This window comes from Suricata suricatta, chromosome 6 (genome assembly GCF_006229205.1).
Source record: "Suricata suricatta isolate VVHF042 chromosome 6, meerkat_22Aug2017_6uvM2_HiC, whole genome shotgun sequence".
Classification (NCBI taxonomy): Eukaryota; Metazoa; Chordata; class Mammalia; order Carnivora; family Herpestidae; genus Suricata; species Suricata suricatta.
The window spans coordinates 13,760,509-13,787,041 of NC_043705.1; the positions used below are offsets into that span (position 1 = coordinate 13,760,509).

General features: G+C 46.8%; 1 protein-coding gene across 5 annotated transcripts in view; it reads right to left on the bottom strand.

Annotated features, from left to right (window-relative positions):
• Nucleotides 1-1,851: 1,851 nt before the first annotated feature.
• Nucleotides 1,852-26,533, bottom strand: part of MAPK9 (mitogen-activated protein kinase 9) — a 40,541-nt gene continuing 15,859 nt past the window's right edge. Inside the window, exons 1-9 of one of the 5 annotated variants that reach the window (XM_029941672.1) lie at nt 26,142-26,527; nt 25,641-25,779; nt 14,756-14,921; nt 13,341-13,412; nt 10,115-10,297; nt 8,880-9,004; nt 7,798-7,861; nt 6,714-6,785; nt 1,852-4,971 (exon numbers count right to left, since the gene is read on the bottom strand). In XM_029941672.1, the coding sequence (XP_029797532.1) occupies nt 4,829-4,971; nt 6,714-6,785; nt 7,798-7,861; nt 8,880-9,004; nt 10,115-10,297; nt 13,341-13,412; nt 14,756-14,921; nt 25,641-25,779; nt 26,142-26,290 (1,113 nt within the window). In that variant the 5' untranslated portion in view covers nt 26,291-26,527 and the 3' untranslated portion in view covers nt 1,852-4,828. The other 4 variants (XM_029941669.1, XM_029941668.1, XM_029941671.1 and 1 more) reach the window with 4 other exon arrangements.

A 26,533-nucleotide genomic window follows, 5' to 3' on the forward strand; every position in this document is an offset into this window, starting at 1 on the left:
CATCAGGCAGTGCGTGGAGGTTCCGCGCTGTCTCCTGCTCCCCTGGTGCCTCTCCTCCGAGGGCCGCAGCCTCGGGGCTGTTAGAGAACCTCGAAGCGCCAGCAGACAGGGGTGCGTGGGTGGCTCCGCTGGCTAAGCGTCTGACTCTTGATTTCAGCTCAGGTCACGGTCTCATGATTCATGGGGTTGAAGCCCCGCGTCAGGCTCTGCACTGACAGCACAGAGCCTACTTGGGTTTCTCTCTCTCTCCCCCTCTCTGCCCCTCCCCTGCTCATGTACACACACACACACACTACCTCTAAATAAATAACTTAAAAAAAAAAAAAGAAGCACCAGCAGAACCAGCAGAGAAAGAGTAGTGGCAAACACCCTTGCTCACAAGGACCCCGGGCCCCCAAAGCCTTGGTCTTTCTAACTGTGAAGGAGCCTGTGGCCAAGGGCCTTGAGGACATGGTGAATGACAAGTTCCTGATGGCCATGATGGGCACGTCCCTCCTAAATCCTGGTCGCGCATGGTCTCAGCAAGACATGACTGCCCGCTCTGTCAGTTTGTTACCAGTTCTCCTGATAAAAAACAAAGTACTGAGTGACTGCCTATCGCCAAAGGTAACTGACGCTTAAATTCATGCGCCACAGAATCTTCAGGACATTAGGTTGTTCTGAAGGATTACCCTCCCCCTACCAAAAAGCCCCAGCTCCCTACAGTCACCATTTCAGTCAGTAACTAAGAAGTATTTTAGCACCTTCTGTGCTGAAAGGGGTATGCTAGAGAGATGGAACCCAGGCCCATATCAGGGGGCATGTTTTCCTTCTCTAGAGAGCTTTCAAAATAAGGCTGCTACTCATCTATCTGGAATGATTCTACCCCTTTTTAATATTTTTATCTAAAACTCTTTCTTTGTTTATTTTTGAGAGAGAGAGAGAGAGAGAGAGAGAGAGAGAGAGAGAGAGAGAGAGAAAGCAGGAGAGAGGCAGACACAGAGGGAGAAAGAATCCCAAGAAGGCTCCGAGCTGGCTGTGCAGAGCCCGACATGGGGCTCGAACTCACAAACTGGGAGATCATGACCTGAGCAGAAACCGAGAGTCGGATGCTTAACTGATGGAGCCCCCCATGCCCTGATTCTAACCCTCTTAAAAAGCAAGAGAGAAGAAAGCGAGCCATGAAGGGCACTTCTAGCCCTGTGGTTTACAGTCGTGACCATCTTAAAGTGCTTTCTACAGAAGCAAAATTGAGGTGGTTCATCCGTGCACAAAACCACAAGCGCACCACACCACTAACGATTTTAAGTAATGCGAGGGTTTTAAGTAATCAAATTTTAAGTAATACGAGGAAAGACTGATGATTGGATTCTCCTGGCCATGCCTTGTGAGAAAAACAATTACACCAATACTGGGAATACTCGATTTTGTACTTGCTCGTTTTGAAAACTGAGGTCCAGAAATTTGCAGAATATCTTCAAGGAGAGAAGTCCAAGACATGTTTTTGATTTTCAGTTAAAAATATTTGCTGGGACACCGGGTGGCTCAGTAGGTTGGGCCTCCGACTTTGGCTCAGGTCATGATCCCGAGTTTGAGCCCTGTGTCGGGCTCTGTGCTGACAGCTCAGAGCCTGGAGCTGCTTCGGATCCTGTGTCTCCCTCTTTGCCTCTGTCCCGCCCCTACTCATGCTCTCTTTCTCTCTCAAAAAAAAAAAAACTAAATAAAAAAAATTAAACTATTTGCTAATGTTGCTGGAAATGACGATACTCCGACATTGACCATGTTCATGTTAAACCTGTAATCGGAGATGGTGATGTAGAAACATAGTCAATTGTCACTTGAAAACACACAAAAATTGGACATGCTATACACTTGTCTTTTAAAATGTATCTGTATTATTTTCACCAATCAAAACACACATAATATATTTTATTATAAAATATTAGGCAATGTTACTCTTGAGATACGCAGTCTGAAAGGTCACACCTCTAGTTACTACCAGTATGAAACACCAGCTGAGTACATTAGAAATCAACCAGACAAACTCGTACATCATTAGGAGACTCACACAGTATCGAATCTGGATTAAACCGGGATCCCGTCCAGGGGTGTCGGCGAGGGGCCGCGCCAAGGGTTTTCTCCTTCCAGCACTGAGGCTCTGAGTTCTGTGTCCAGGAGAGAAAACCAGAGCCTCACTTCCGTTTTCACGACCACAACCAATCCACACTGAGCAGTCCGCGTTTCCACAATGTCCTCCTACTCTGATAGCTCTACCTGCTCTCGAGGTCAAGACCCGACAGAGGGGGAGGCAGTCATTTCCCTTTTGACTGAAAACTAAGCCAACAAATAAAATAAACTGAGTCCAAATTCCAGGCTAATAATAAATTACCTGGTTTATAAAAATATGTGTCCAAAATAGTTTACTTCCAGGGTTGTGTACAATATAAATTACAAAAATAAAATAGAAAAGATGAGAAAGTTGAGCACGTTTTAGTTCTTTACCTAACGTCAGCGTTCACCCACAGAGAGCGGTTTCACACCATCAGCGTCGCGTCTCGGCTCAGGAGGGAGGACCCTGCAGCGGGGTGAGGTATTTCTGTGGAGCTCTGCTGTCTGCAGCCCTGTGGCCTGGCCCGGGCCCCTCGCTGCTGCCTGGTGGAAGGTGGGCTCGGCAGCAAACCCGTCCACCCCCACGCGGCTCCCCCGTGAACGCACGGAGGGAAGAGTGAGCAGGAAGCCGGTCTGGGGGGGCGCCAGCTCCGCTCACAAACGGCGCCCAGCGGGCAGGAGCTGAATGTCCCCGCGGCGTCCCCGGGCCGGTTCACGTCAGCCTAGGGCAGAGAATACATTGCAAAGGTTCTCCTCTTTCTTTCTTTTCTATTTAAAGATAGATTCAGTAAAGTCTTTCTGAAGAATGCACGTTAGTGGAAGGCCGTTGTGAGATGTTGGTATGTGTGCGATGATACCTTCGTCACTATACTGTCAGGCCTCCGAAACCAGAGCCAGCCTAAGCCACGTAACAGGCGTCTCCGCTTCAGTCCGAGTCAGTATTTCTGTCTTGTACCTGAGTGTGTCTAAACCTCCCAATATAAAACTCTCTCTTACTTCAATATGATGTTTTTTGTCAAGGGTTCCAGTTTCCAGTGATAAGACCAACGAATAAGATACACAACCAGTGCAAGCAGAGTTGTCTATTTTCAGTAATATTTATAATAGACTTTCTCATCAAAGCTCCTCCTCAGAACACATTCTATAGAATGTTGACCCAGTCCATAGTTTCCGCGATAGTGAAACACAAGATACGAATCTGTAACACAATAAGCTCAAGGGACAAGCGTCATGAGCACAGGTGGCCACAATGTGACCACTGTAACTCCATTTCTGCAGTGACACTTCAATACTCAGTATGTTAGTGAACTCTGAATGATTCTCACACCAGAAAGTCTGAAAGCATCAATTTCAGGTGAGCAGTTTTAAATCAGAAAAGACTCAATAGTTAATCTCTACTCTCGAGGGTGCTTCCTCCATATCTCCGTGAGTTTTTCCCAGAAAATGCGTGGGTTTCTCTCAGGAAAAGGAAATGTGGACACCACCACCCCCACACAGGCCTTCTGAGTCACCGTGCTTCCTAAAACAGACCCGAGGGGCGGGGCCATAAACCGCCACCACCACACAGGCCTTCTGAGTCACTGTCCTTCCCAAGACAGACCCAAGGGGCGGGGGGCATTTAATGTGGTTCCTTGCAGTAAAGAAGGAAAATCGAGCAAAAACGTTAGATCGGAAACAGGAAGCGCAGCCTGGGAAGATGGCGCACCTTGCCTCGAGGCCGGAAGGCAAGCGAGGGCCCTGCGCAGCCTCGGGCGCAGCGAGCCCTCAGGGGGCGGCTGCGGCCGCCTTCAGTGACCGTTTCATAAAATTCTGCCCTCGCCGCTAATGGATTCAAGGATCTGTTGGTCCTCATGTCATCGAAGTGGAGTGTTAGGTGCCTGATAAAGAAGGCGGAGTTTTAGGAGCATTTTAAATTAGTAAGTCCAGAAGACCAGGAGAAAGGGGCGAGGGTAGACAGGATTTTAAAGGTGTGTATGTCCTCAGCAGACAAAACTTAACATTTTATCATGCAATAAAGCTGAATGCACGGTTACCCCAGACTAAGACAATTTAGAGAAAACAAAGCATCCCTAAGAGTGTCTTGGTTTTAGCAGTGATAATTCTCAGCCCAAAACATGACAAATTTAAGAAAAGTTGTATGTTTTATTTATTAAATAGATTTAATTATATTCCTTCTCAAATACAAAAGATAGAATAAATCATACCATAAAAGAAGGTAAGATATGATAATATGATGGTGGCCAATTAATACACACAAATCTATTTTTTCTGGACAGACACCAAATTACTTCAGAGGATTAAGAGATCATTCGAGAAGCAGCACTACCTGGAGGATTATTTGGCATTTAGATACTGATTTCCAAAGTGCTAGATGGCAAGTCCGAGCAAGCACATGTGGTCACATGCATAGAAGTCCCAACAGTTACTGAGGATGAGAAACTGTCACCACTATTACCGTACAACTTAAAAAAAAATCACCTATTCTAATTGCTCACCTGAAATGACCTTGAACATAATCTCTAAGAGTGTGGCTTGTACTTGTTTCCTTCAGACAGGATCTGCTTCAGTTTATAATCTAGGCAGGCAATCCTATTAGAACTGAGTAGGGGCAAGGCATCGCGTTTCTTACATGCAGAACATGGAGTTTTTTCTATTTGGTTCCATCAACCCCCCCAAGCATCTCAGGCCCGTGGAAGCGAGAGTTCCTTCACTGATGACAAGCTTTGCGTCTCGTAACTTATCATCGGCAGCCTTCCAGGGGTCCCGTCGAGGCGTCGAGGCTGCTGTCTGTGTCTGAGGCCAGCGTCTGCTCGGTGGACATGGAGGAGATGTCGTTGATGGAGGACGACTCGGAAGGAGTGGCGTTGCTACTTACTGGTGCATCTGTGCTAAGAAAACCAAATATAATAAAATCTGAGGCACGACACTGCTGCGGGCTCCGGCAGTGGGACGTCAGGCCGCGCCTCAGCTCCGCGCTCTGGCGGCTCCCTGGCCCACCTGCAACCTTCTCCTTTCTTCCCGGGGCAGAGCACCACGTGTGTGCGTGTGTGTAATCATCTTGAACGATACCTGCTGCTTTAGGGGCCCCTGGGCGGCTCAGTCAGTTAAGTGTCCGACTTCAGCCCAGGTCATGGTCTCGCGGTTTGTGAGTTCAGGCCCCGTGTCAGGCTCTGTGCTGACGGCTTGGAGCCTGGAGCCTGCTTCGGGCTCTATATCTCTCCTTCTCTCTGCCTCTCCCCTTCACCCCAAAATAAATAAACATTAAGAAAATTTTTTTAGATACCTGCTGCTTTAAAAAAGATTTTAATAGAAAAACTGCTGAACTTATCCTACAACCACCAGGCACAGAAAGGCGCCGAGGCCCAGAGGGTTCAAGTGTCCATCGACACTGTCCAGGGGAAAAAGCAGCAACCTCTAAAGAATTCTTTCATAATAAAAACATCTGTTAGCAGAAACAAAGACTGTATACAAACAAAACAAAACAAAGGGAAATATTTAGGGGCCTCTTGTTCATTTTGTTTTATACATCTGGAAAATCAGCATTTTGATTTTTTAAGGTATATGGAACTATCCTATTTCCTCCCATCCATATTTCAGTCTGGTTTGAGCAAAAATAAAACATCCACGCTCTCAGAGGTCAGTGCTCGCAATGTGAACTTTGTGCTTAGTTAACCACGAGCACCTAAATCTGTGCAGACGTTACATAATCTCTAGATGCTTGGTGCATACATCACGCCGAATGTAAAATTCAAGAGAAAGTAAGCAGTGCAATCTGTACTTCTCCATGTGTGCATGCGCAGGCATGCTCTGCGAGGAGGGGTATGTGTGCGAGGTGAGGAAGTAAATCTAACTGAAGGGTTTCATTTAGGAAGCAGGTGGGATCCTGTGGACCTAAATTAACACCACGATGTCTCCAGCAGTCGTACAATGAATCTACCACTAGGCAGACTAAGTAGAAACAGGGGAGAATTATATGAACAGTTTTTCTCAAAAGAAAACCAAATTTCATTTTACTTAGATTTGCACTGATTTTCTTTTTTAACTGGGTGGGGCCAGAATGAAGAGGGTCAGGCACATTAGAAATGTTTTTTTGTTGTTGTTTTTTAAAATTAATTTTGTTTTGTTTTGTTTTTCAACATTTAATTATTTTTGAGGGACAGAGAGAGACAGATCATGAGCAGGGGACGGGCAGAGAGAGAGGGACACACAGAATCTGAAGCAGGCTCCAGGCTCGGAGCTGCCAGCACAGAGCCCCATGCAGGGTTTGAACACCTCAACTGTGAGATCATGACCTGAGCTGAAGTTGGACGCTTAACTGAGCCACCCAGGCACTCATTAAATTAAAACACTGGAAAAGTTTTAAATTCAATGCCCTCATCTATAAGTGGAGCTGAGAGCAGCAGTTCCAAGTACGAGATGAGACTGTCCACGTGCAGTTAGCGTGGCGCCTGGCGCGTCAGTAACATGTGAGTTGTCACCGCCAAGACAAACCCAGACAGGAAGACCACCTCATACAAGGAGCTTCCAGATCCAGGGCTGGTTGAGCTGGCATTTAATGCACCACTGACATTTGGGAAAGTTGCACAGGGAAAAGGAAAACATCAACTATTAAAGCAATCACTAACCTGAAGGCTGATCTTTCACAACACCGTTCTTGCTTCTTTCTTCCCAGTCCAGTACTTCTTTGTAAATCAGCTCTTCAAACACAGATGCAAGTTAAAAGGCCCCATCAGTTTCTCTGCATCTCTGAACCCTGCTTCCAAATCAACTGAAACCCCTCCAAGGACACTGTGGTGTCTTGCTTTTAGTTGTGATACATGGTTGATTCACTAACAGCCTACCTAGGCCACACCATCCACACTTTGCTGATCCGTTACATCTTTTCAACCCAACTGTTAAAACAGACCAAAACACAGGCAGTTGTAAATCCACATGGGGGTTTTACGAGGGGTAGGGGGCTGGCAAAGTGGCTCTCACAGCGCATTTTAAAGAATTGGACGCTTTCATACTGTTTGCACATGTTTCTCTCCATCATTACTTAGGATTCTCCAAATGAAACCAGTATCCATATGCGGGCCAGAAGCCCCTCCAGACTGGCCAGAAATTAATCCAAATTCCTCAGTCATTTCTTGGCTTCAACTTCAGTCTCCTCCATCCTCACTGGCGAGAAAGGCTAACGACTTGCTAAAGATGCATTAGGGGTTCATACAAGTTTGGTATTTGTGAACCAAGATGTGCACATGGCAAGCATTTCCTGAGGCCCATGAGCCCACTCTTGGCCACACAGCGTGGCCACGTGAGTGCTCATGACGGTCATGACATCCGGATGTCCTGGGGAAAGCAGACATAATCTGCCTGGGCCAGACCTGCCGTTGCTACTTCTGACCTGCACTGACCAGGGTTCTTTCTCAATGACCCCTGATTCTGCTTTTTAATGAAAAACTGTTATTTCAACCTCCTGATTACTGGCTGAGTTTGCTGTGGGTTGTTTGGTCAATCTTAAAGTCTGTGGAAGCAAATGGGATGTGGTTTGTATGCACTCCTCTCTACTTCTGTTATCTTCAAGTTCCTTCTCTACTAGGGAGGGGCAAGAGATGGGCCAAGAGGGTCTCTGCTCCTGCCCTGGGAAGGCTTCTGCAATGAGTGAAAAGCACCCCCCTTAACAGGACTTGAAGACATGCACGAGTAAGGGGCGAAGTCCGCCCTTACCTTTCCACTCCTCGATGGCATGCTCTCTTTCTTCCAACTGGGCATCATAAATCTGAGGTGGTGGCTGAAAATTAAGTCACAGCTAAAGTCAATGGTTAAAAAAGGAATGAGGCATGAAGACCACAAAATCACCGTGAAGATTCTAATCTATTTATCATGTGACTTTCATGCAATATGTGGCTTCCTAGAGACTTCCTTGTGAGCGTGATGTTACATCAGTTTCGGAAACAAAATAATTAGGGCAAAAATGAATTTCATGACCTCAAAACACCCTAATGACATCTGCCCGAGTGGAACTATAAAAGCGACAATCATGGGCTGCTTTCCGGATACCCACCCCACACAAGGGATGGGCTAGGGAATCCGGACGGTATGGAATAGAGCTCAGGTTCACAGTGCTTTGTGGTAGAGCCTCCGAACCCAATCCCCAACTCACGCAGGGCTGTCCCAAAAACCTGCTTAAAGATCACGTTTGTAACTGGGATTCCTTTCACACAGAACAGTGTTTAGCGTGGTGGTTAAATCCACAGGCCAAGTCATAAAAGCACGCTCTACGGCGGCATAAGGCGAGCCCGCCACTAGGTGGTAACCTGGCTCGCAGCCGGAGCGCGCCCACGCCAGGGCCGCTGAGGGAAACCGCACCTGGGCACCAAACCCGGAAGCGGGACTCCCCAGGCAGGCGCCTCGGGGGGAGGTTGAAGAAACCCGTGATTTTCAACGGGGTTCTTGGCCCCTCTGATGGGATGGCCTTGAGAAGGTGCTCTAAGCAAGGCGCACAGGGCACAGAGCAGTGATCACAGTAACGTGACGTTACCACACTGCACAAGAGCATCTGCATCAAGGAACAGTGTCGCCACGGCAGAAGCATGTTTGCTCCCGAGCCACACCGAGCTGCAGCCCCAGCAGCAAGTGTCCCCAAGGGGACCCAGGTCCCAGACAACCGTAGGCCGTTTTGTATTCAGGGGTCCTTTGAAATCCACAACTTGCTATCCTTGTGTGGCCACTCTGGACCAACAGACGGGGCCCCGAGGAGGTGCGCAGCCCTGCCTTTACACGCAGGACTTTCGGAAACAGGTGCTTACCGCTTCTGCTTCGGCAGGGTCATACCAAACGGTGATGTAAGGGTGACGCAGAGCCTCGTCCACGGAGATGCGCTTGTCGGGGTCTATCACTAACATGTTCGATAACAGGTCTCTGGCTTGACTTGCTGGGGTGGAAACAAGCATTAGATGAATAAACCAATGTGCAGACACAGGAAATCATCTAAAGAAAATGTGACAGTACAGAGAGACCAGGGATGTATTATCTTTGAGGGATGTGTAATCGGTTCATGATCAATTGAGCCTTTTTCTGGAAAAATAAGCCAAGTAGCCACTTTCACTACAAATCAGGTTTTCAAATGTGGTTTCTTGCCTCTGGATCTTGGAGGAGAGGAGGGGTGGCAGGGCCTGTGGAAAGGGACCAGGGGGACACAGGCTGATCAGAGGCTGAGGAGGGCCCACCAGGGAGGGCCCAGGATCAGAGCGAAGGGCGGCACTGCCCGGAGTGCAGGCATGAGACATGGCTGTTTTTTTTCCTGATATCCCATCAAATGAAAATAGAGCAGACCTTTTAAGCCATATAGATAATCTCACATTTGCACCCTAGAGAACACTTCACAGGTACCTCTGCTCTGTCAACCTGTATAGAATGTTGGCAACAGACACTTAAAAAATCCTGAGATCAGCTGTTAGGAAAAAACCTAACAAGCTCAGTAATTCAGTCAAATACAACGCTCACCTAGGTTTCAGCAATTAAAGCTCATGTGAATGGGCAACGGAGACATGGGGTTTTTCCGAATGAGGCACAGTTTGCCCTGAGGCGGAGAGAAATTGATTCTTCTCCTTAAATCACATTTTTAGAGGTGGGCACTGGAGGGTGTGAGGGAGGAGCTTTTTAAATCGAGCTGTAATACGGTTTCTGACTCTTCAGTTGGGCTAGAATCTTAATTCAAGTGTTCCTTATACCTGAAAACTGTGTGAATTCCAACTGTTGTAATTAACATCAGGGTCCTTCAGACTGACGCAAACCTTTTTATTTGGACCAAAGGCTTCAGTGAGGCCATTTTATCGAGGACAGAACTTTTGGGTCTTTTACGCCTTCTCTCCACCAAGCCTTTATTCTAGCCTGTAAATAACTTTATCTGAGGGTTTCAACTATTTTGTCTCCTAATGTTCATAGTTATCAGAATGCAAACCCGAAAACGTGAAAGTGGTCCCCAGATTAAGAGAAAAGATATTGGGGCGGGGGGGGGAAGGGGGAGGAAAGAGCATCTTACTTTTTATTTTGTCTCGTTCAGATTCTGATGGGAATATCCAATCTGGGAAGAGTTCTTCAAACTTGATTCCGGGGTACTTTGGTCTGTTTTCTACATAATTCCTCACGGTCGGCTGAAGTTTCTTCATAAAATCCGCAGATGGCGTTCCTAGCTGCTCAATGACTTTATTCCACTGATCAATATCTAAGGAGTCTCTTGAGGAAAATACAACTGAAGGGGCTTACAGTCACGTTACACGGAGTACCATCATTCAGAGGAACACTGAGATCCTAGTCCTACCTACTGACAGGTAATTAACTAGGCCGTCCCACTGGGGCTGCTGAGGTGTTCTGAAATAATATTCATATGGCGGTTGGGGTCTCCAAAGTTGACCCTACTTTTAGAAACCCTCCTCCTTTATAAACTCTGCTCACAGTTTATTAAACCAAAACACTAAGGAATGTATGCCTTCCCCTTCTAGATAAAAATACAGTTAATCTTGTAACTGAAGAACCCTTATGACAGAAGTGATTAAGGATGGAATTAGATAAATATTATTACTCAGGCGACCGAAATCAATTTTCATATCAAGGCTACTCAGATTTGAAAGCTCCCTGCAGTAGACAGATCTGAGTCCTCAGTCTGCGGTGGACAGCGGCAAGTGAGCCAGGGGTTTCTGAGCCCAAGCACTGTCCTCCCTCAGGGGACCACATGCCTTCCTGTAACCGAGCTTAGGCTGACAGCTTTGGGAGGTCCCTCTGTTTTACTTGGCACTGACCATGCCCATCACTGCAGGACTGGACGCATTTTATTTCCTTTCGAAGTATATGACCCGGGTTCCAGACTCCACTGTGCACCAGACACACGTCAGGTGCTGGGCAGTCAGTCTCCCTTGGGTCTCAACTGCCTCATTTGTTAAAGGCAGAAAATACCAGCTTTGCCTGTTCACAGGGGTCTTGGAATACTGAACTGGAGAGGGATTCTGAAACTGTAAACAATAGATAAGAGAATGTAGGCCAGAAAAAAAGTCATGTAAGCAGCAATGTTTAAAAAGCAGCTTTTAAAAGTTTTTGAAAAATCTAATCGAGGTTTGTCTCAGAAAAATGTAATTACATCACGATGAAAAAGTCCAGGCGGCAGAAGACATTACGAAGAACAAAGAAGACAACGCTGTTGTTCCAGAATGTTGGCCGTCTGCAAGCCTGCCTGGGAGAGGTGCCCTGGCCATCGAGTCCCTAGTGTGTTCTCTTCCCTCACTCCTCCGCTCCCACCGGAACAGCGGGAACAGCCCCCTGCTGCGCTCTGGCCCCTGACAGTCCGGCTCCGGCGAGTAGCTGGAACCAGCATTCCCAGTGGGAGTCAGACAGGGGCCTAGAAACAGCGGGCGCTCAATAAAGGTCTAGTGTGTTCGTGATAAAGGGGTGTTTTTGTAGACTAAACGGTGGCGGGAAAGGAGAAGACCATCCCAGCAAGCCTGGCTGACCTTCCGGGACTGTGCGTGCGCTCTGCCTTAGCTACCACGGGCCTCTCATTGCAGCCAAGAGGAACCAAGGCTCAGAGAGGCCCTGACGTGTCCGGGATGCACAGCCACGTGCACCCAACCCAGTCTGGCCGAAGCTCTCTCTCGTGGGCCACCATGGGGACAGGCGCTCCTGTTCTGTCCCAGGTCATGCATCCGAAAGCAAAGCTCAGAGAACTGCGGTCTGCTTTCCAGAATCCTTTTCCATCCTAGCAATTTTTAATCTAACGTTTGAAGGGGTGGACAAAACTGTCCTCAGAGAATGATGTTAATCTCGGTGTGTATTTTGGAGAATGACATGAGGTAGCCTTATATAGAAAACTATTAATTACTGACACTGCAAGATGTTAATATGTAAAGTAGGTCTTTTAAATTACTTAATTGTGCTCCAAAAACTATGCAGAGTTTTCATTTTTGTACTTTCCGAAGAAAACATTTCTTAGTTAATTAAAAAAAAGGAAAGGCATAAAATGAATAAGAATTGAGACAAATGAAATGTTATGTAGATAGTTCTAAATCATTTATCTTCAGAATATATCAACTTTTCCTTTTTAAACTGAGTCTGTTTTTCAGAATAAAGTCCTCCTTGTTTATAGTTTGGAACAAGCAAATCAAAGGAAAGGCTATGGAAAACTGCTGGAAAACTTATTAGAACAAAATAAAATGCTGTATTTAACTTCACATAAAATCCGTGATGTGAAAAATGTCAAGGAAGGCAAATAAAATGACAGGAACAAAATCTTTTCACTTCATGTTTGTGCTGTAAAGAACTTAATAGTACAAGAAAATCACCCTTATAAAATGATAAAAAAAACAAAAGCAACTTTAATAAAATACATACAAGACACTGACTACAAAGCTCGATTTCCTTTAAAATTAACCATCAACCTGTCAATGGACAGAGACCACTTTAAGCTTTCATAGCGAAAAAACAAAATCAAGGACTAACGAAAATCGTAAGTGGTTAGAACACAAATGAAAAAGGGAATATGTGAAGACCCATGTTAGAGTAAAAAATATTAAAGATGAAGGAATATGAAGAAAGAAAGCTATTATAACTATTGCTTGATGTCATTAATGCGATTTGCTAACCACAGTATGAGTTAATCTCTGGCATTCTATATTTATTAAAACTTCTCCAGGTGTGTCATAAAAGAACCTTCTAGATGGCTCTTTTAAAAATTTCTACAAAATGTCAGCAGAGTAACAGCAAGAAAATTAACATACACTGTTCCTCACAAACTTTCCCTTTTACTCTCTTTCACTTCGGTCTTCTGTAGTGTGCTTCAGTTCCTCCTTTGGGGGGAAAATATTTTAATCCATACTGATAACTAAGAAAATGGTACGCTATTTAAATGACACAAGGGTACTGGCCTAATTAAATTTAGATAGCAACCTTCCTTGTTAAGTTAACTGAATGAACTAAATAAACGGTATTTTCACGTAAATATCAGAATACATCTGTCAAAGAGTAAATAAATTTCTAAGCTATTTTTGATAAAAGACCTAATATTATCGGTTTAACTGAACTCTAAGCTTCAATAAAATCATTACAAGGTAATTAAGTAAAAAAGAAAACATAAAGTTGAACCATTTGGTTTGCGACACTAATTTAACAAACACAGTAAAGACCTCCTAGAACACAGTCTAGAATGACATTTTCCTTTGGAGCGCCTGCCACCTTTGGCGTTATGGAAAGCATGGCCGGGAAGGTCCCGGGAAGGATACGATCAGTGCCTTGGAATATCACACAACCTTTCACCAGCTCTCCCATGATGCACCCCACTGACCAGATATCAACTGAAAATAAAATGAAATGACAAAATTATAAAGTGCCATGAACAAAACAAAGGTGAGGAAAAGGAGTTCTAACAGTGTACTAAACACACAAATATGGAAAAATAAATTGCTGGCTAAGGGTGAGCTTGTTACACGGTGTGAATGATTGCTGGCCTCTCCTCTGGCTTTCAGTTTGCAGCAATCTGGGCTTTGGAGCCAAGGATTCCTGTACTTCCCAGCTTGAGAAGCAAACAAAACCCCGGAAAGAAGAGGCAGGTGTCCCCGCAAAGCTGTCTGTGGGCCACGTGCCCCCCATCCCCACCCCCAGCCCCGTGGCCGGAGCTGGGTCTCCCCCTGTGAAGGATACAGTCTCTTCCTGGGAACAGGACTTTATGGAGGACCATTTCTGCCATGATGCACCCGACAGACCAGATGTCCACTACCAAACACCAGGTGATTAAAACCAGCCGGAGACCTCCAAGGCATCTTTCTCAACCCCCCCCCAACAGAGACAGACCCAGTTTGTCGATGGGAACTTTTGTAGCATAGGGACACGACACCCCCTGAATGGTCCTTGCTAAACTGCCGTGGCAGTGGGACCTCACAGGGGCAGCCTGCTCGTCTGGGGCCAGGTGAGGAGCCGCCAGAGGTGCCCCGGCTTCTGGCCTTTCCCCCTCTTCCGTGGGGCCCTGGGAGCCCCAGGCCTCAGCTGGTCCAGCAGAGGGCTGTTCGGTGTGGGTGGAGGCAGGGCAGGAGGGGCCGGCAGGGCCCCACAGTGCTGTGCCCTCATCTCTCAGAGTCGGAGCACTGCTTACAGAGCATCCAGAAACCTGAAGCACAGCTCACTGCCCAAGGGCTGGTGCAAACTTCCAGACTCTTAGCAAGGAAATGTGATTGAGTTCTTTTTGACAAATTTGTCAAGAGCTAAGTTACAAAGAGCTGTGACATTGCTAGAGTAAGTTAAGTTTTTATGTTAAAAAAACAATTTTACACAACAGAGAACATGTATGATTCCATTTATACCAAGTTCCCCAATAAGTAAAAGTAAGCTCTGGTGCTGGAAATGAGGTAGGGGCTTCCTTTGGGGGTTGAGACCGGAGGTGGGCCGGGGAGGTCTTGGGCACCACTGCTCTTACAGGTTTGCAGACTTCCCTATAATAAGTATGTCATACTTTGACAGATGTTCACAGATACTCATTTTGAAAAGGAATTTGTAATAGTGGGTGATTTCTGCCCGTAGAGATGGGAGATCACTTATTTTGGGCCGTGATGACCTGTGTGTAACGCAGCCCCCGCGTCGTGCTTTCTCTGGCTCCCGGGACAAGGCTGGTGGTGACCAGCAGTCACGTGCCGCCCGCACTCACCATTCTCTTTGTAGCCCATGCCCAGGATGACTTCGGGTGCCCGGTAATAGCGTGTCACCACGTACGGCGTCATCATGAAGTTGGTGCATGCTGTCCGGGCCAGGCCAAAGTCAAGGATCTTAAGTGTGCAGTCTGATTTTACTACGATGTTGCTAGGTTTCAAATCCTAGGGCAGAAACGGTTTAATGAGCATGATGAACCAGAGCGGACGACACTGTGCTGGCAGGGATTTATGAGGCTGGGGACTGCTGGCGTACCTGAGTCCTGGGGGAATGGGGTGGGGGTGGGGGGTTAAGAACCGAACACTGGGACTTCGGAAAATCCTACTCTCTTACATTGAAACGAATACACATCAGCCTAAAGGAGTTGGACGGTTGTGGGAAGCTTCGTGACATCCTTTTGCTTAAAATCTCCTCAGAGCTTCCTCAGAGCCCACCCATCCCTCCTCCTGCTCATCCCGCTGCCCATGGAAATATAATGCAAGCCACATATGGAACTTACACTTGCTAGTAGCCAATTCAGGAAGAATGAATACAAACGGGTAGAATGAATTTTAGTACTCTATCTTATTTAACCCACTATATCCATGATATTATTTTATTTTTGTTTTGTTTTGTTTTATTTTAGAGGGAAAGAGAGAGCGTGTCAGCGGGGGAGAGGGACAGAGGGAGAGGGTATCTCAAGCAGTCTCCATGCTCAGCACGGAGCCCGATGTGGAGCTCATACACTGAGATCATGATCTGAGCCGAAATCAAGAGTCAGATGCTCAACCAACTGAGCCACCCAGGCGCCCCCCAAGTGTTACCATTTTAAAATGAAAGCAACATATACAAATGACTAATGACATATTTTACATTCTTTTTTTGGTGCTGTCTTTGACATCTACTGTGTATTTACAATAACAGCCACATTCCGAGTACTCGACAACTTTGAGGCTAGTGGCTGCCATGCCTGCACAGCACGGGGCTAGAGTTCTAGGACTCTGCAGCCTTCAAATGGCATTTTCTTCCTTCAGAAAAAGAAGTCCACAATCACTTTCTTCTCTCAGGAAAGAAAGCCCACCCCACCGGTGAGGCACCCTCATCTTCCCCTGCCAGTGCCAGTTCTGTGACAGGAGACGCAGGACCCAGGCTGATGTAGCAGATGCTCAGAAAATGCTGGCTGGGCAAACACACACGTCACACTCGCCTACACCCCATCCCGTGAGCACACGAACACGGTTCTGCAGTTTCTCCCCCCACAACCCCACCTTTCTTCACGATGACCCCACTCCCCACCCCCGACTCCAGATCCTTGCTCAGGCCACAGGAATCCAATTTCTGCCTGCAAACTCACCCTAGAAACTGTGCCTTCTAAACGATGCCCATCCATTCTTTTCCCAAGTCACACCACACAGGAGGACCTGGGAGGGCTTCAGGTGTGAGGTTTCAGGCCCAGCACCTGACTAACGCTTTCCAAGTGCCGTGTCACAGGTGAGTACACGCAGGGTGTGTCACGACAGTGACAGCTGCGACATGACAGCAGGAAAAGCAGGAAACCGCTTAAAAACTACATCAGCTGAAATTACGTTCCATTACTCTGAAGTGTTCTCCTTCAAACTTCCTGGGTTCGGTTTAAGTATCTAATGTTTGAAAACTGCAGTGAAAACTCCCACCAGTTCCCGTGCAGATGCTCTGGTCCCTCATTGGCTCCCAGCACCGAATGACCACCTTCTCCAGGCGTCCCGATGTGGGGAAGAGCTAGGGGGGCACTGCCACCCGCACCCACAATTCTGCGGGGGCTGAGTTAGCCCCTCACGCATGCCAGCGACTCTTCCCTGTGAGGAGGTGGTATACAGCTAGGGCAACATAAACCAATCTGTCTCCAGTTTCTTTTTTTAAAACCAAAGACTGTGGCAAGAAGTGGCAATCGAGAATACAAATTGCTAACAAATGCAATAACGCCCAACTTCGTGAAAAAAAAATTTTTTTTAAATTTCCAAACGACAGGAGCTATTTTTGGTCTCTCTTGTGGTAATGAGGAAAAGAATGATGACATCCAGGGCTGGTGGCAGAAGCCAGCACAGAACCTTCCTTACACTCTTGGTGGGGATGTCAATAGGTGCTTTCTTTTTAGGAGGCTGATTTTCAAAAATTTTGTGATGTCTATAATTTGCCACCCAGCAGCCCCTGCAATCTACCCCGGCCTTTGGTCTAAAGACAGCCAATGGCTGAAGGGCCTGAATGTGAGACAGGAAACCATCAAAACCCTCGAGGAGGAAGTAGGAAACAACCGCAGCAACTTCCTACTTGATACATCCCCAAAGGCAAGGGACTCAAAAGCAGAAATGAACTAGTGGGACCTCAACAAGATAAAAAGCTTCTGCACTGCAAAGGAAACAATCAAGAAAACTAATAGGCCACTGACAAAATGGGAAAGATAGTTGCAAATGACATATCAGATAAAGGGCTAGTATCCAAAATCTACAAGGAACTCACCAAACTCCACACCCAAAAAACAAATAACCTAGTGAAGAAATGGGCAAAAGACATAAACAGACACTTCTCCAAAGAGGACATCCAGATAGACATCCAGATGAGCACATGAAACGATGCTCAACATCACTCATAATCAGGGAAATACAAATCAAAACCAGACTGAAATACCACCTCACGCCAGTCAGAGTGGCTCAAGGAACAAATCAAGAGACTATAGATGCTGGCGAGGGCGTGGGGAGACAGGCACCCTCCGACACTGTTGGTGGGAATGTAAACTGGTGCAGCCACACTGGAAAACAGTGTGGAGGTTCCTCAAAAAACTATCGATAGAACTCCCTTATGACCCAGCAATAGCACTGCTGGGGATTTACCCAAGGGATACAGAAGTGCTGATGCATAGGAGCACATGTACCCCAATGTTCATAGCAGCACTGTCAACAATAGCCAAATCATGGAAAGAGCCTAAATGTCCATCACCTGATGAGTGGATCAAGAAGATGTGGTATATACACACAATGGAGTATTACATGGCAATGAGAAAGAATGACATCTGACCATTTGTAGGAAAGTGGATGGACCTCGAGGGTGTCAGGCTAAGTGAAATAAGTCAGGCGGAGAAGGATAGATACCATATGTTTCACTCATAGGTTTAACAGGAAAACAGGAGAAACGTAATGGAGGACGAGAGGGAGGGGAAGAGGGCAAGAGAGTTGGGGAGAGAGAGGGACGCAAAACCTGAGAGACTACTGAATACTGAAAATGAACTGAGGGTTGAAGGGGAAGGGGGCGGGGGAAGGGAGGTGGTGGTCATGGAGGAGGGCACTTGTGGGGAAGAGCACTGGGTGTTGTATGGAAACCAATTTTACAATAAACCATTTAAAAAAATAAAATAGACATGAAAGATGGAATTAAAACAAATACAATAAAAATAAAAATAAAAAATAAAGACAGCCACAGGGATAAGTGTTACTGCAGCCGCGCCACCGGCAGCTCAATGAACTGTAGAGTGAGTGAGAAAATATGGCCAAGCTCCACACCTGAAAACCAATCCAGTGAAGAAATGGGCAGAAGACATGAACAGATACTTCTCCGAAGAGGACATCCAGATGGCCGACCCACACATGAAAAGATGCTCCGCATCACTCATTGTCAGGGAGCTGCAGATCAAAACCACACTGAGGTACAACCTCATGCCTGTCAGAGGGGCTAAAATTAACAGCTCAGGACACAACTGATGTTGGTGAATATGTGGAGAAAGGGGAACACTTTTGCACTGCTGGTGGGAATGCAAACTGGTACAGCGACTCTGGAAAACAGTGTGTAGGGTCCTCAAAAAATTAAAACTAGAACTACCCTACATCCCAGAAATTGCACTACTAGGTATTTATCCAAAGGACGCCAAAATGCTGGTTTGCAGGGGCACCTGCACCCCTATGTTTACAGCAGCGCTATCGGCAATAGCCAAATTATGGAAAGAGTCCAAATGTCCATCAACTATTGAACGGATAAAGATGATGTAGTGTATATATGCACAACAGAATACTACTTGGTGGTGAAAAAGAATGAAATCTTGCCATTTGCAACAATGTGTATGGAACTAGAGGGCGTTATCATAAGCCGAGAAAGACAGTTATATGATTTCATTCATATGTGAATTTGAGAAACTCAACAGATGAACATAGGAGAAGGGAAGGAAAAATAGAATAGAAACAGAGGGAGACAAACTGTAAGAGACTCTTAAATGCAGAGAACAAACTGAGGGTTGCTGGAAAGGGGGGATGGGTTAAATAAATGGGTGATGGGCATTAAGGAGGGCATTTTTCAGGATGAGCCCTGGGTGTCACATATAAGAGATGAATCACTGGGTTCTACTCCGGAAGCCAAGACACAATGTATGTTGACTAATCTGAATTTAAATTTGAAAAAAAGAAAAAGAAAACATGACCCATCCCCAGCCACTTCCACCTGTCAGAAAATTCTCGTCCTCTGCTGATTTGGTTGGAACACACTTTACTGCCATCTGCTGGAACCATGTGATAATAAGATGCACATCAGGCATGGTGTGGGCAGTGGTCCCGCAGGCGCTGGGGGAGGGGTCACTTCCACGCTGCTCTCTCATCAGCCTCCACCCAGAACCAGCGGCAGCTTTCCAACACCAACTGGACTTAGAGCTTCAAGGCAGCAGAGTCAAGACAGTTCTGTCCTTTAAAATCTTGAAAACCACCCCAAACAAGGAAAATAAGAAACACACGTTAAAATACGAAGGACACCTGAACTTAGAGCTTGACCCACTGAGCGTGGGGATGGCTAACAGAGCACAGTTTCCCTGAGACAGCCAACAGGAGTGCACAAAGCATCTGTGACCAAAGAGGGGTGAGGGCAGAGGGGCAGGAGGCCGAGGGCATCACCCCAGAAAGCACCACCAGGCCTGGTCAGTTCTCAGATCAGAACCCACTGACTAAAGAGGTGTCCCAGGAAGGAGGACCCTGCACTTGGGGACAAGCGTCCACTGCCTTGATTTCCCCAGTTCTTCCCCACAGGTACCTACAGCCACTCACCTGGGTGACTGAACCTTGGGAAAGGAGGCTAAGCAGTTATCTGGAAGACAACTGGACACAGGTCTGTGTGGACCCTGCAACTCAAAGACCCACTTAGAGGGATTTGGGACGCTGGGTAATAAGTGGAGGCTGGTCCAGACTTCTTCCAGCTCTGTTATGATCCTCTCCCCCAATCTGTACAGAATACTTCCTGCCATCCCTGGGGCCTTCTTAATCTGTTCCAGCAACTCCACCAGGTCACACATCGCAGCTGTGACCAGGACCACAAGCTGGTTATGCCTCAGAGGTCTACACTCTCTAGGACCGCCTAATTTCTTTTGGGGCTGGACCTGGGAGTCAAGCTGAGATGTGACAGGGACCACTGTCCCTGCCCTCCTTAAGTTGCAGTGGTGGTGCTAACCTCCTCTATCCCTCCCGTCCCCCTCCCCCCCGCCCCCGATCAATAACGCTTTTGGCTCATCTTGAGGGCACAGTCTCAGGTCTCCACTTGGCCTTTCCCATTGTGATACTTCTTACCTCGCAGGCCAAGGAACCAATGCAGAGGTCACTCCAACTGCCAAGTGTTTCTGTTCCATCAAACCCTTGCAAGGCTGGGGAGGTAACTGCCGGGAGGGTCCATGAACCCAGTGGCCCACCGTGAGCCACCAGAGTCAGACCCCTCAGATTTGAAGGTTTGGGTCACATGCAGGCATGCCACAGTGACCCGCCAAGGTGGTGGCTGAGGGTACAGAGGATGGAGATGGGAGAGAACGAGCATCTGTGGGGACCCAGAGAGCAGCTGCAATGACAGAAGCTATAGTTTGTCCCAGTGCCCTACCTCTCCTCAGGGTCCCCTCAGGAAGAGAGGCCCATGGGGAGCACTGGGAGCTTCTCCTGACCTGTGTGTCTCTTGACCATGACTGTGTGGGGCAGGAGCTGCTGTGGAGACAGCAGACTTCCCGGGCAGGCGGCTCATGGACTCCAGGGTGGGCAAAGCTTTTTGAGACCCGTCCTGCGGCTCTGCCCTCAACACCTCCAGGGGGTCAGACCCATGCTGCCTCCTGTTCCCCAGCTCCTCCTCACAGGCCGTCTCCCAGTACGCATCTTGCAGGTCCAAGCCCATCCCGGCACGCCAGTGCTGTCAGTGAAAAACCCCGCATGCTCTATGGGGACAAAGCGCAGTGGAGAGGCAGGAAATGACCTGGCTGAGTATAGAACATTCCAACCTCAGGGAGTGGGGCCCAAGCAAGACGAGGGGGCAACCACAGCCAGGAGCCACTCAGGAAGTGAATGACAGCTACTCCAGAAGGGAGGGTGCAGCAGGGATGGACACCGAGGGAGCTTTCGGGAAGACGTGTAAAGGTAAAGGTAGACCTCCCAGGCCCCCCAGACCCCCCCACCCCCACAGGAGAGGCCTGGGCTCCTTCTTCACTCCTACTGGCCCATAGTCGAGAAAAACTGAAATCAAGTTTCCAGACACAGGCATCAGACAAAATCCAACAGATGTGCTTGTATGCGGCACAGGGAGGGCCTGGGTGAGGGGCGCAGCCTGAAGCCAGGGCTCTGTGACGGAAGCCTGCATCCCGCCTCGTGAGGCCCCAGCCCCACCCCACTTGTCACAGCGCTATGGCACAGACTCCAGACTGAAGGGGCACCAAGTACCACCACAATTAAAAAATTTCCACATCAAGGCACATCATCATAACATTTCAGAATGCAACAGATAAAGGAACATTTTTGGAAGACTCCAGAGATACAACCCGACAGGGTGCTTGCAGAGGAAGTAAGAATGGTATTAGAAATGGAATAGAAGTAGAATGGAAGAAGAATGGTATCAGAAAGCTCAAAAGCCAAATCACACCACACAACAAACGGGGTGCTGCACTTACAACCTGGAGGCAACTGATGTATAACGAAGAATTGTGTCCAACTGAACCATGACTCATGCGGCAGGGCAGAGTAGAGTTCCAGGCATCAGAGGTTTCAGAAAGTTTACCCCGCATGCACCACTTCTGGGGAAGCTACTGGGGGATGTGTTCCACTGAAACAAGGGAGTGATCCGAGGGGTCCCAAAGCAGAGGGTCCAACACCCGGAAAAGGTGAAGGGGACCGCCAGGAGAATGCTGGGGCCAGGTCCAGGGCTATCCCTCTGCATCAGGTCCGGGGGCGGCCCGTCCAGCCGGGAGCAGCGCTGAGGCTCCAAGAGCAAGATCTCCCAGGCGATGCAACAGCCCATCACCCGGCGAACTGAGAGAAAACTCAGGCGCCCAGCAGAAGGCTTAGCATTAACCTAGCGAGCAGAGCATAGAAAACCACCCCCTCCTTAAAAAACAAAACAACAAAAACTGAAATGCAAACAAATAAAAAGCAAGTGCTGTTAACACCAGGGACAAAATGTTGAAAGGAAAAGAAATATGATCGTGGTGTAAATAGGAGGCTGTGCAGCAGAGAGCATGGAGGGGGTCGGGATGATTCAAACACTACGGATCCCGGTCCAAACCTGGCGACACTAAATACCTGGGAGAGCAGGGGACTGGAGAGGTGGCAGGGGGTGGGTCTGATGGGGCAAAACAGAGCTACGTCGGTACCTTACGTCCCCAACTGAAAAAAAGGCCAATGGACAGAGATCTACTATTATTTCAAGGTACAGAGAGAAACACCAACATGACAGCTAAAAGAACAGGGTTTGCTTTGGGGGAGCGAGAAATGAGGAGGGGGCGGGGACTCTTTCTTTAAATCAATATTTGTATTAATCCTTAATTAAAATAAAGAACAAATCAACCGACTTGCTCAGCAAGTTGCAGAACAATTACCTACAAGATGATCTCCTGTCTGAAAAATATAAATTCAAAAGGACACAAGTCCTGTGGATATGTTGGTGTCAGCATAAATAAGAAGAGAATGTCGCTGTACAGTTAAGGAAGGAAGCACACCTAGCTGCCATCACTGGCCACCTCTAGGCAGCAATGGAGAGCTCAGGACCTCCTACCTCTTTTAAATTTCAAAGAAGTGATTCTAAAAAGTGGTAGGACCGTGGATGTTTTATTTTTCAAACAATTAAATTTTGTGTGCAGTATGAAAACACGTTGATAAGACAGACCGGAAGTGTGTATCTTGTGTACGGGTCTGTGGACAGGAGAAAGGACAGGAGAGGCTCATGGACAACCATTAATCCACTAAAGGTCTGTTCAGTTCACCTCTTGGGTCCTGGAGGGGTCCCAGCGGGGGTCTCTCACTCTTTGCTTTCTCTCTCTTTCCCACAATGGACATACACAAGCAAACGCAACCTGGCAGGCACACAACTGTGTGAACAGAGAGGAGACAGGAGTGGCCAGGCCCGTGAGGTGATGGACACGGTGGAGAAGTGGTCCATGGACTCATTTGCCCAGGTGGTCGCAGGTTTCTGAACATTGTGCCGGGCAACACAGACACCTCTTTGGACTCTCTCTGACACTGTGGTCAGCAGGGATGCGACCAACCTTCAGGGACAGGACGTTCTGAAACATGGGCATGCGTGTGCCTCAGCCCTGAAAAGGTCGCCAGGAATGGGAGGGTATTGCTCCCCCAGAATCTTGGTCCAGGAAGGGAGAAACAAGTGAGGCAAATCGTTTCCCTTTACAAAACTGGTAAGACTGAACACAATGAGGCCTAGTAACAAGAAGGCCAGAAATTTATTCTAAAGTGTGAATTTAACATAAAATGTGTTTGAGAGTGTCTTAATTTATATAAGGGCCTATGAAAGTTTTAGGAAGAGAAATAGAATGGTATGTTGCAAAATCTTTATTTTTAATTAAAAAATTAGTATTATTTATTATGCTAAGTCAAAGAAGGTAGTCAAAGACAGACAAACGCAGTATGATTTCACTTATATGTGTAATTTAAGAAACAAAAACAAACAAAAAAACAAGCAAAGGGAAAAAAAATAAAAAGAGAGAGAGGCAAACCAAGAAACAGACTCTGAACTCTAAAGAACAAACTGATGGTCCCAGGGCGGAGGGGAGTGGGGACACAGGTGAAATAGTGTTTGGGATTTAGGAGGGCACATGTCACGGGCCCCAGGCGACGTACAGAAGTGCTGACTCACTACACTGTACACCCGAAACTCGTATTACACTATGTCAACGAACTGGCATTTAAACAAAAACTTAAAAAAGGAGGAGTAACACTATTTTAAAATCAAAATTGTATTATTTTAACTGAACACTTGGTGGCAGCAAAGGCCGTATTTTAAGAAACAGCACTCAGTCAGGACTTCTCAGTGTGGGACGACCAGACAGGCCCGCGGAGGACAGGTGCACTGCGGGGCATGCTGGCTTTGGGGACCACAGACCTGAGGCTCAGGACAAGGGGCAAGGCCAGCTTGGTCCTCTCTGGGTGGGTGGGCTGTGCCGCTGTGGCCACATTTCCTGGCACCTGATCTACTCTGCACCATTGAAAATCTCTCTGTTCTTTTCTGTGTGAATAGGCTTCATTGTTTCCATCTCACTATCTTTCTCTCTACACAGATTTTCATTCAGAGGAACTGTTCAGAGAAACACCGCAACTTCTTGATGTTGGAATCGAATATCTAAAGACAGTCAACAAAATGAGTATAGTAATAGTTTCGGGAATGCTAAGAACGTTTCCAACAAAATTAAATTATCTCTGCCTGTAGTCTCACTCAACATTTTAGTTGTTGAAGAAAATTCCATTATGATGTTCTACTTACACAGTGCTACAAGGCAAAAAATAACCAAGAACTCCTAAAACCAGTTTAGAGAATTACACTGTATCTCACTGTTGTTGTTGTTTTAACATTTATTTATTTTGGAGAGACAGAGCATTAGCATGGGAGGGGCAGAGAGGAAGGGAGACAGAGTCTGAAGCAGGCTCCAGGATCTGAGCTGTCTGTCAGCACAGGGCCTGATGCGGGACTCGAACTCACAAACCATGAGATCATGACCTGAGCTGAAGTCCACCAAGCGGCCACCCAGGCACCCCATCTCCCTGGTTTTTAAATGTTATCCCCTGATAGTACAGGCAGCTGTCATTAAAATCCCAGGAGAGCCCAGTCAAGAGGCCCAGCCAAGACCATCCCAAAGTTCCCAACAGTGGGGCTGGGATGCCTGAGTGGCAGCATTTTACGACATAAGAAATGGATATTTGGCCCATAATTTATGTAAGGTTTCTCAAGCAATGGTATCATTTACTACTTAGCCTCTAACCTTTCCTAACCCCACACCTAATTTTCTGGCGCATTAAAAATGCAATTTCAAATATGGTGAATATATTAAAAATAGAGGAGTCTGGGTAAATAGCGTGGGACAATTTGGGAGTTCTCTGTCCTGCACTTGTAATTTTTAAGTTACTTCAAAATCAAGCGTTAAGAAAGTTTTTTCTATTGCAGCATCAAATGGAGCAGCTCAAGCCCGCATCCAGGGCGGCCCAGGCGGGCTTGGCAAACCAGGCACTTCACGAAAATGTCTTCTCCTCTCAACAGTATCTGGAAACTCAACATGATCCCATGGTTTCTTTGGATTCTCAACACTGACAACTTTTTGAAAAAATTGGGGCACGTGGGTGGCTCAGCCGGTTAAGTGTCTGACTTCGGCTCAGGTCATGATCTCACAGTTCGTGAGTTCGAGCCCCGCGTCGGGCCCTGTGCTGACAAACAGCTCAGATCCTGGAGCCTGCTTCAGATTCTGTGTGTGTCTCTATCTCTCTGCCCCTCCTATGCTTGTGCTCTGTCTCTCTCTCTGACTCTCTCTCTCAAAAATAAACAAACATTAAAAAAAAAATTTTTTTTAATATAAGTTCTTTTTTACCTGGAGAATCATGGTAACAAAATGATTGTGATTTTAAAACCAAACCTGACCCGGCATCACTACTCACTCTGTGAATGATGCCAGCTGAGTGCAGATGTTTAATACCACAGAGCATCTGGTAGAGAAGGTAGGACATTCTTTCATGGTCCAGCTCCATATGAATAACCTGACATAAGTTAGCATCCATTAATTCCATGACCAAATACCTAAGGAAAAAAAGATCAGCCATGTACACATAAAAATCACCCCAAATTCCTTCATGGTTACTACACTGTACATAGGAAACAGTAATAACTTACTACCTAGTTATTGCACTGGCTAAAGTAAAAAAAAAAAAAAAAAAAGAAAAAGAAAAAAAAGATCATCTGCTTTCTCCAAACATTTATAAGGTATCCTGTAAAGAAGTAAACATATAATGGAATTTAGTAGAAGCTTAGGAAAAAACTACCAATTTGATATATTTCAAGTTAAAGACAAAACAATTTTATATCATAGTAAATTGAATCTCAATACTCAAACTCTCCTAAGTCTGTATTTATTTGTTTTTTTGCTGCCGGGTCATACTTACCAGGAGAGAGGCCACGCTGTTACTCGCCTCCTCTTAAGAAAACCTCGGCCCACCTTCTCCCGCCAGCTGTGCTCCGTATCCTCACTGTCTTCGCAGGCAAAATTCCCCAGCGAGGTCTCTGTACTGGACATCTCCAGCTCGTCTCCCATTTTCTCTTACTCTCATTTTGGTGGAGTTGTGCTGCACCATTCTGCGGACACTGTCCTCCGCAAGCCCCCGACGACTAGTGCCGTGTTGCACAATGTGACTGGCTGATCATGCCCGCCCTTTCCCCAGTTTCTTACTGCTGGGGGTGCCAGCCTTCAGTCCTCGGCCTCCTCCTCTCCTCTATCACAGGTCTTAATCCTCTACTCTGGTGTCTGGTCTCAACACTTTAAATACGATCCACAGAC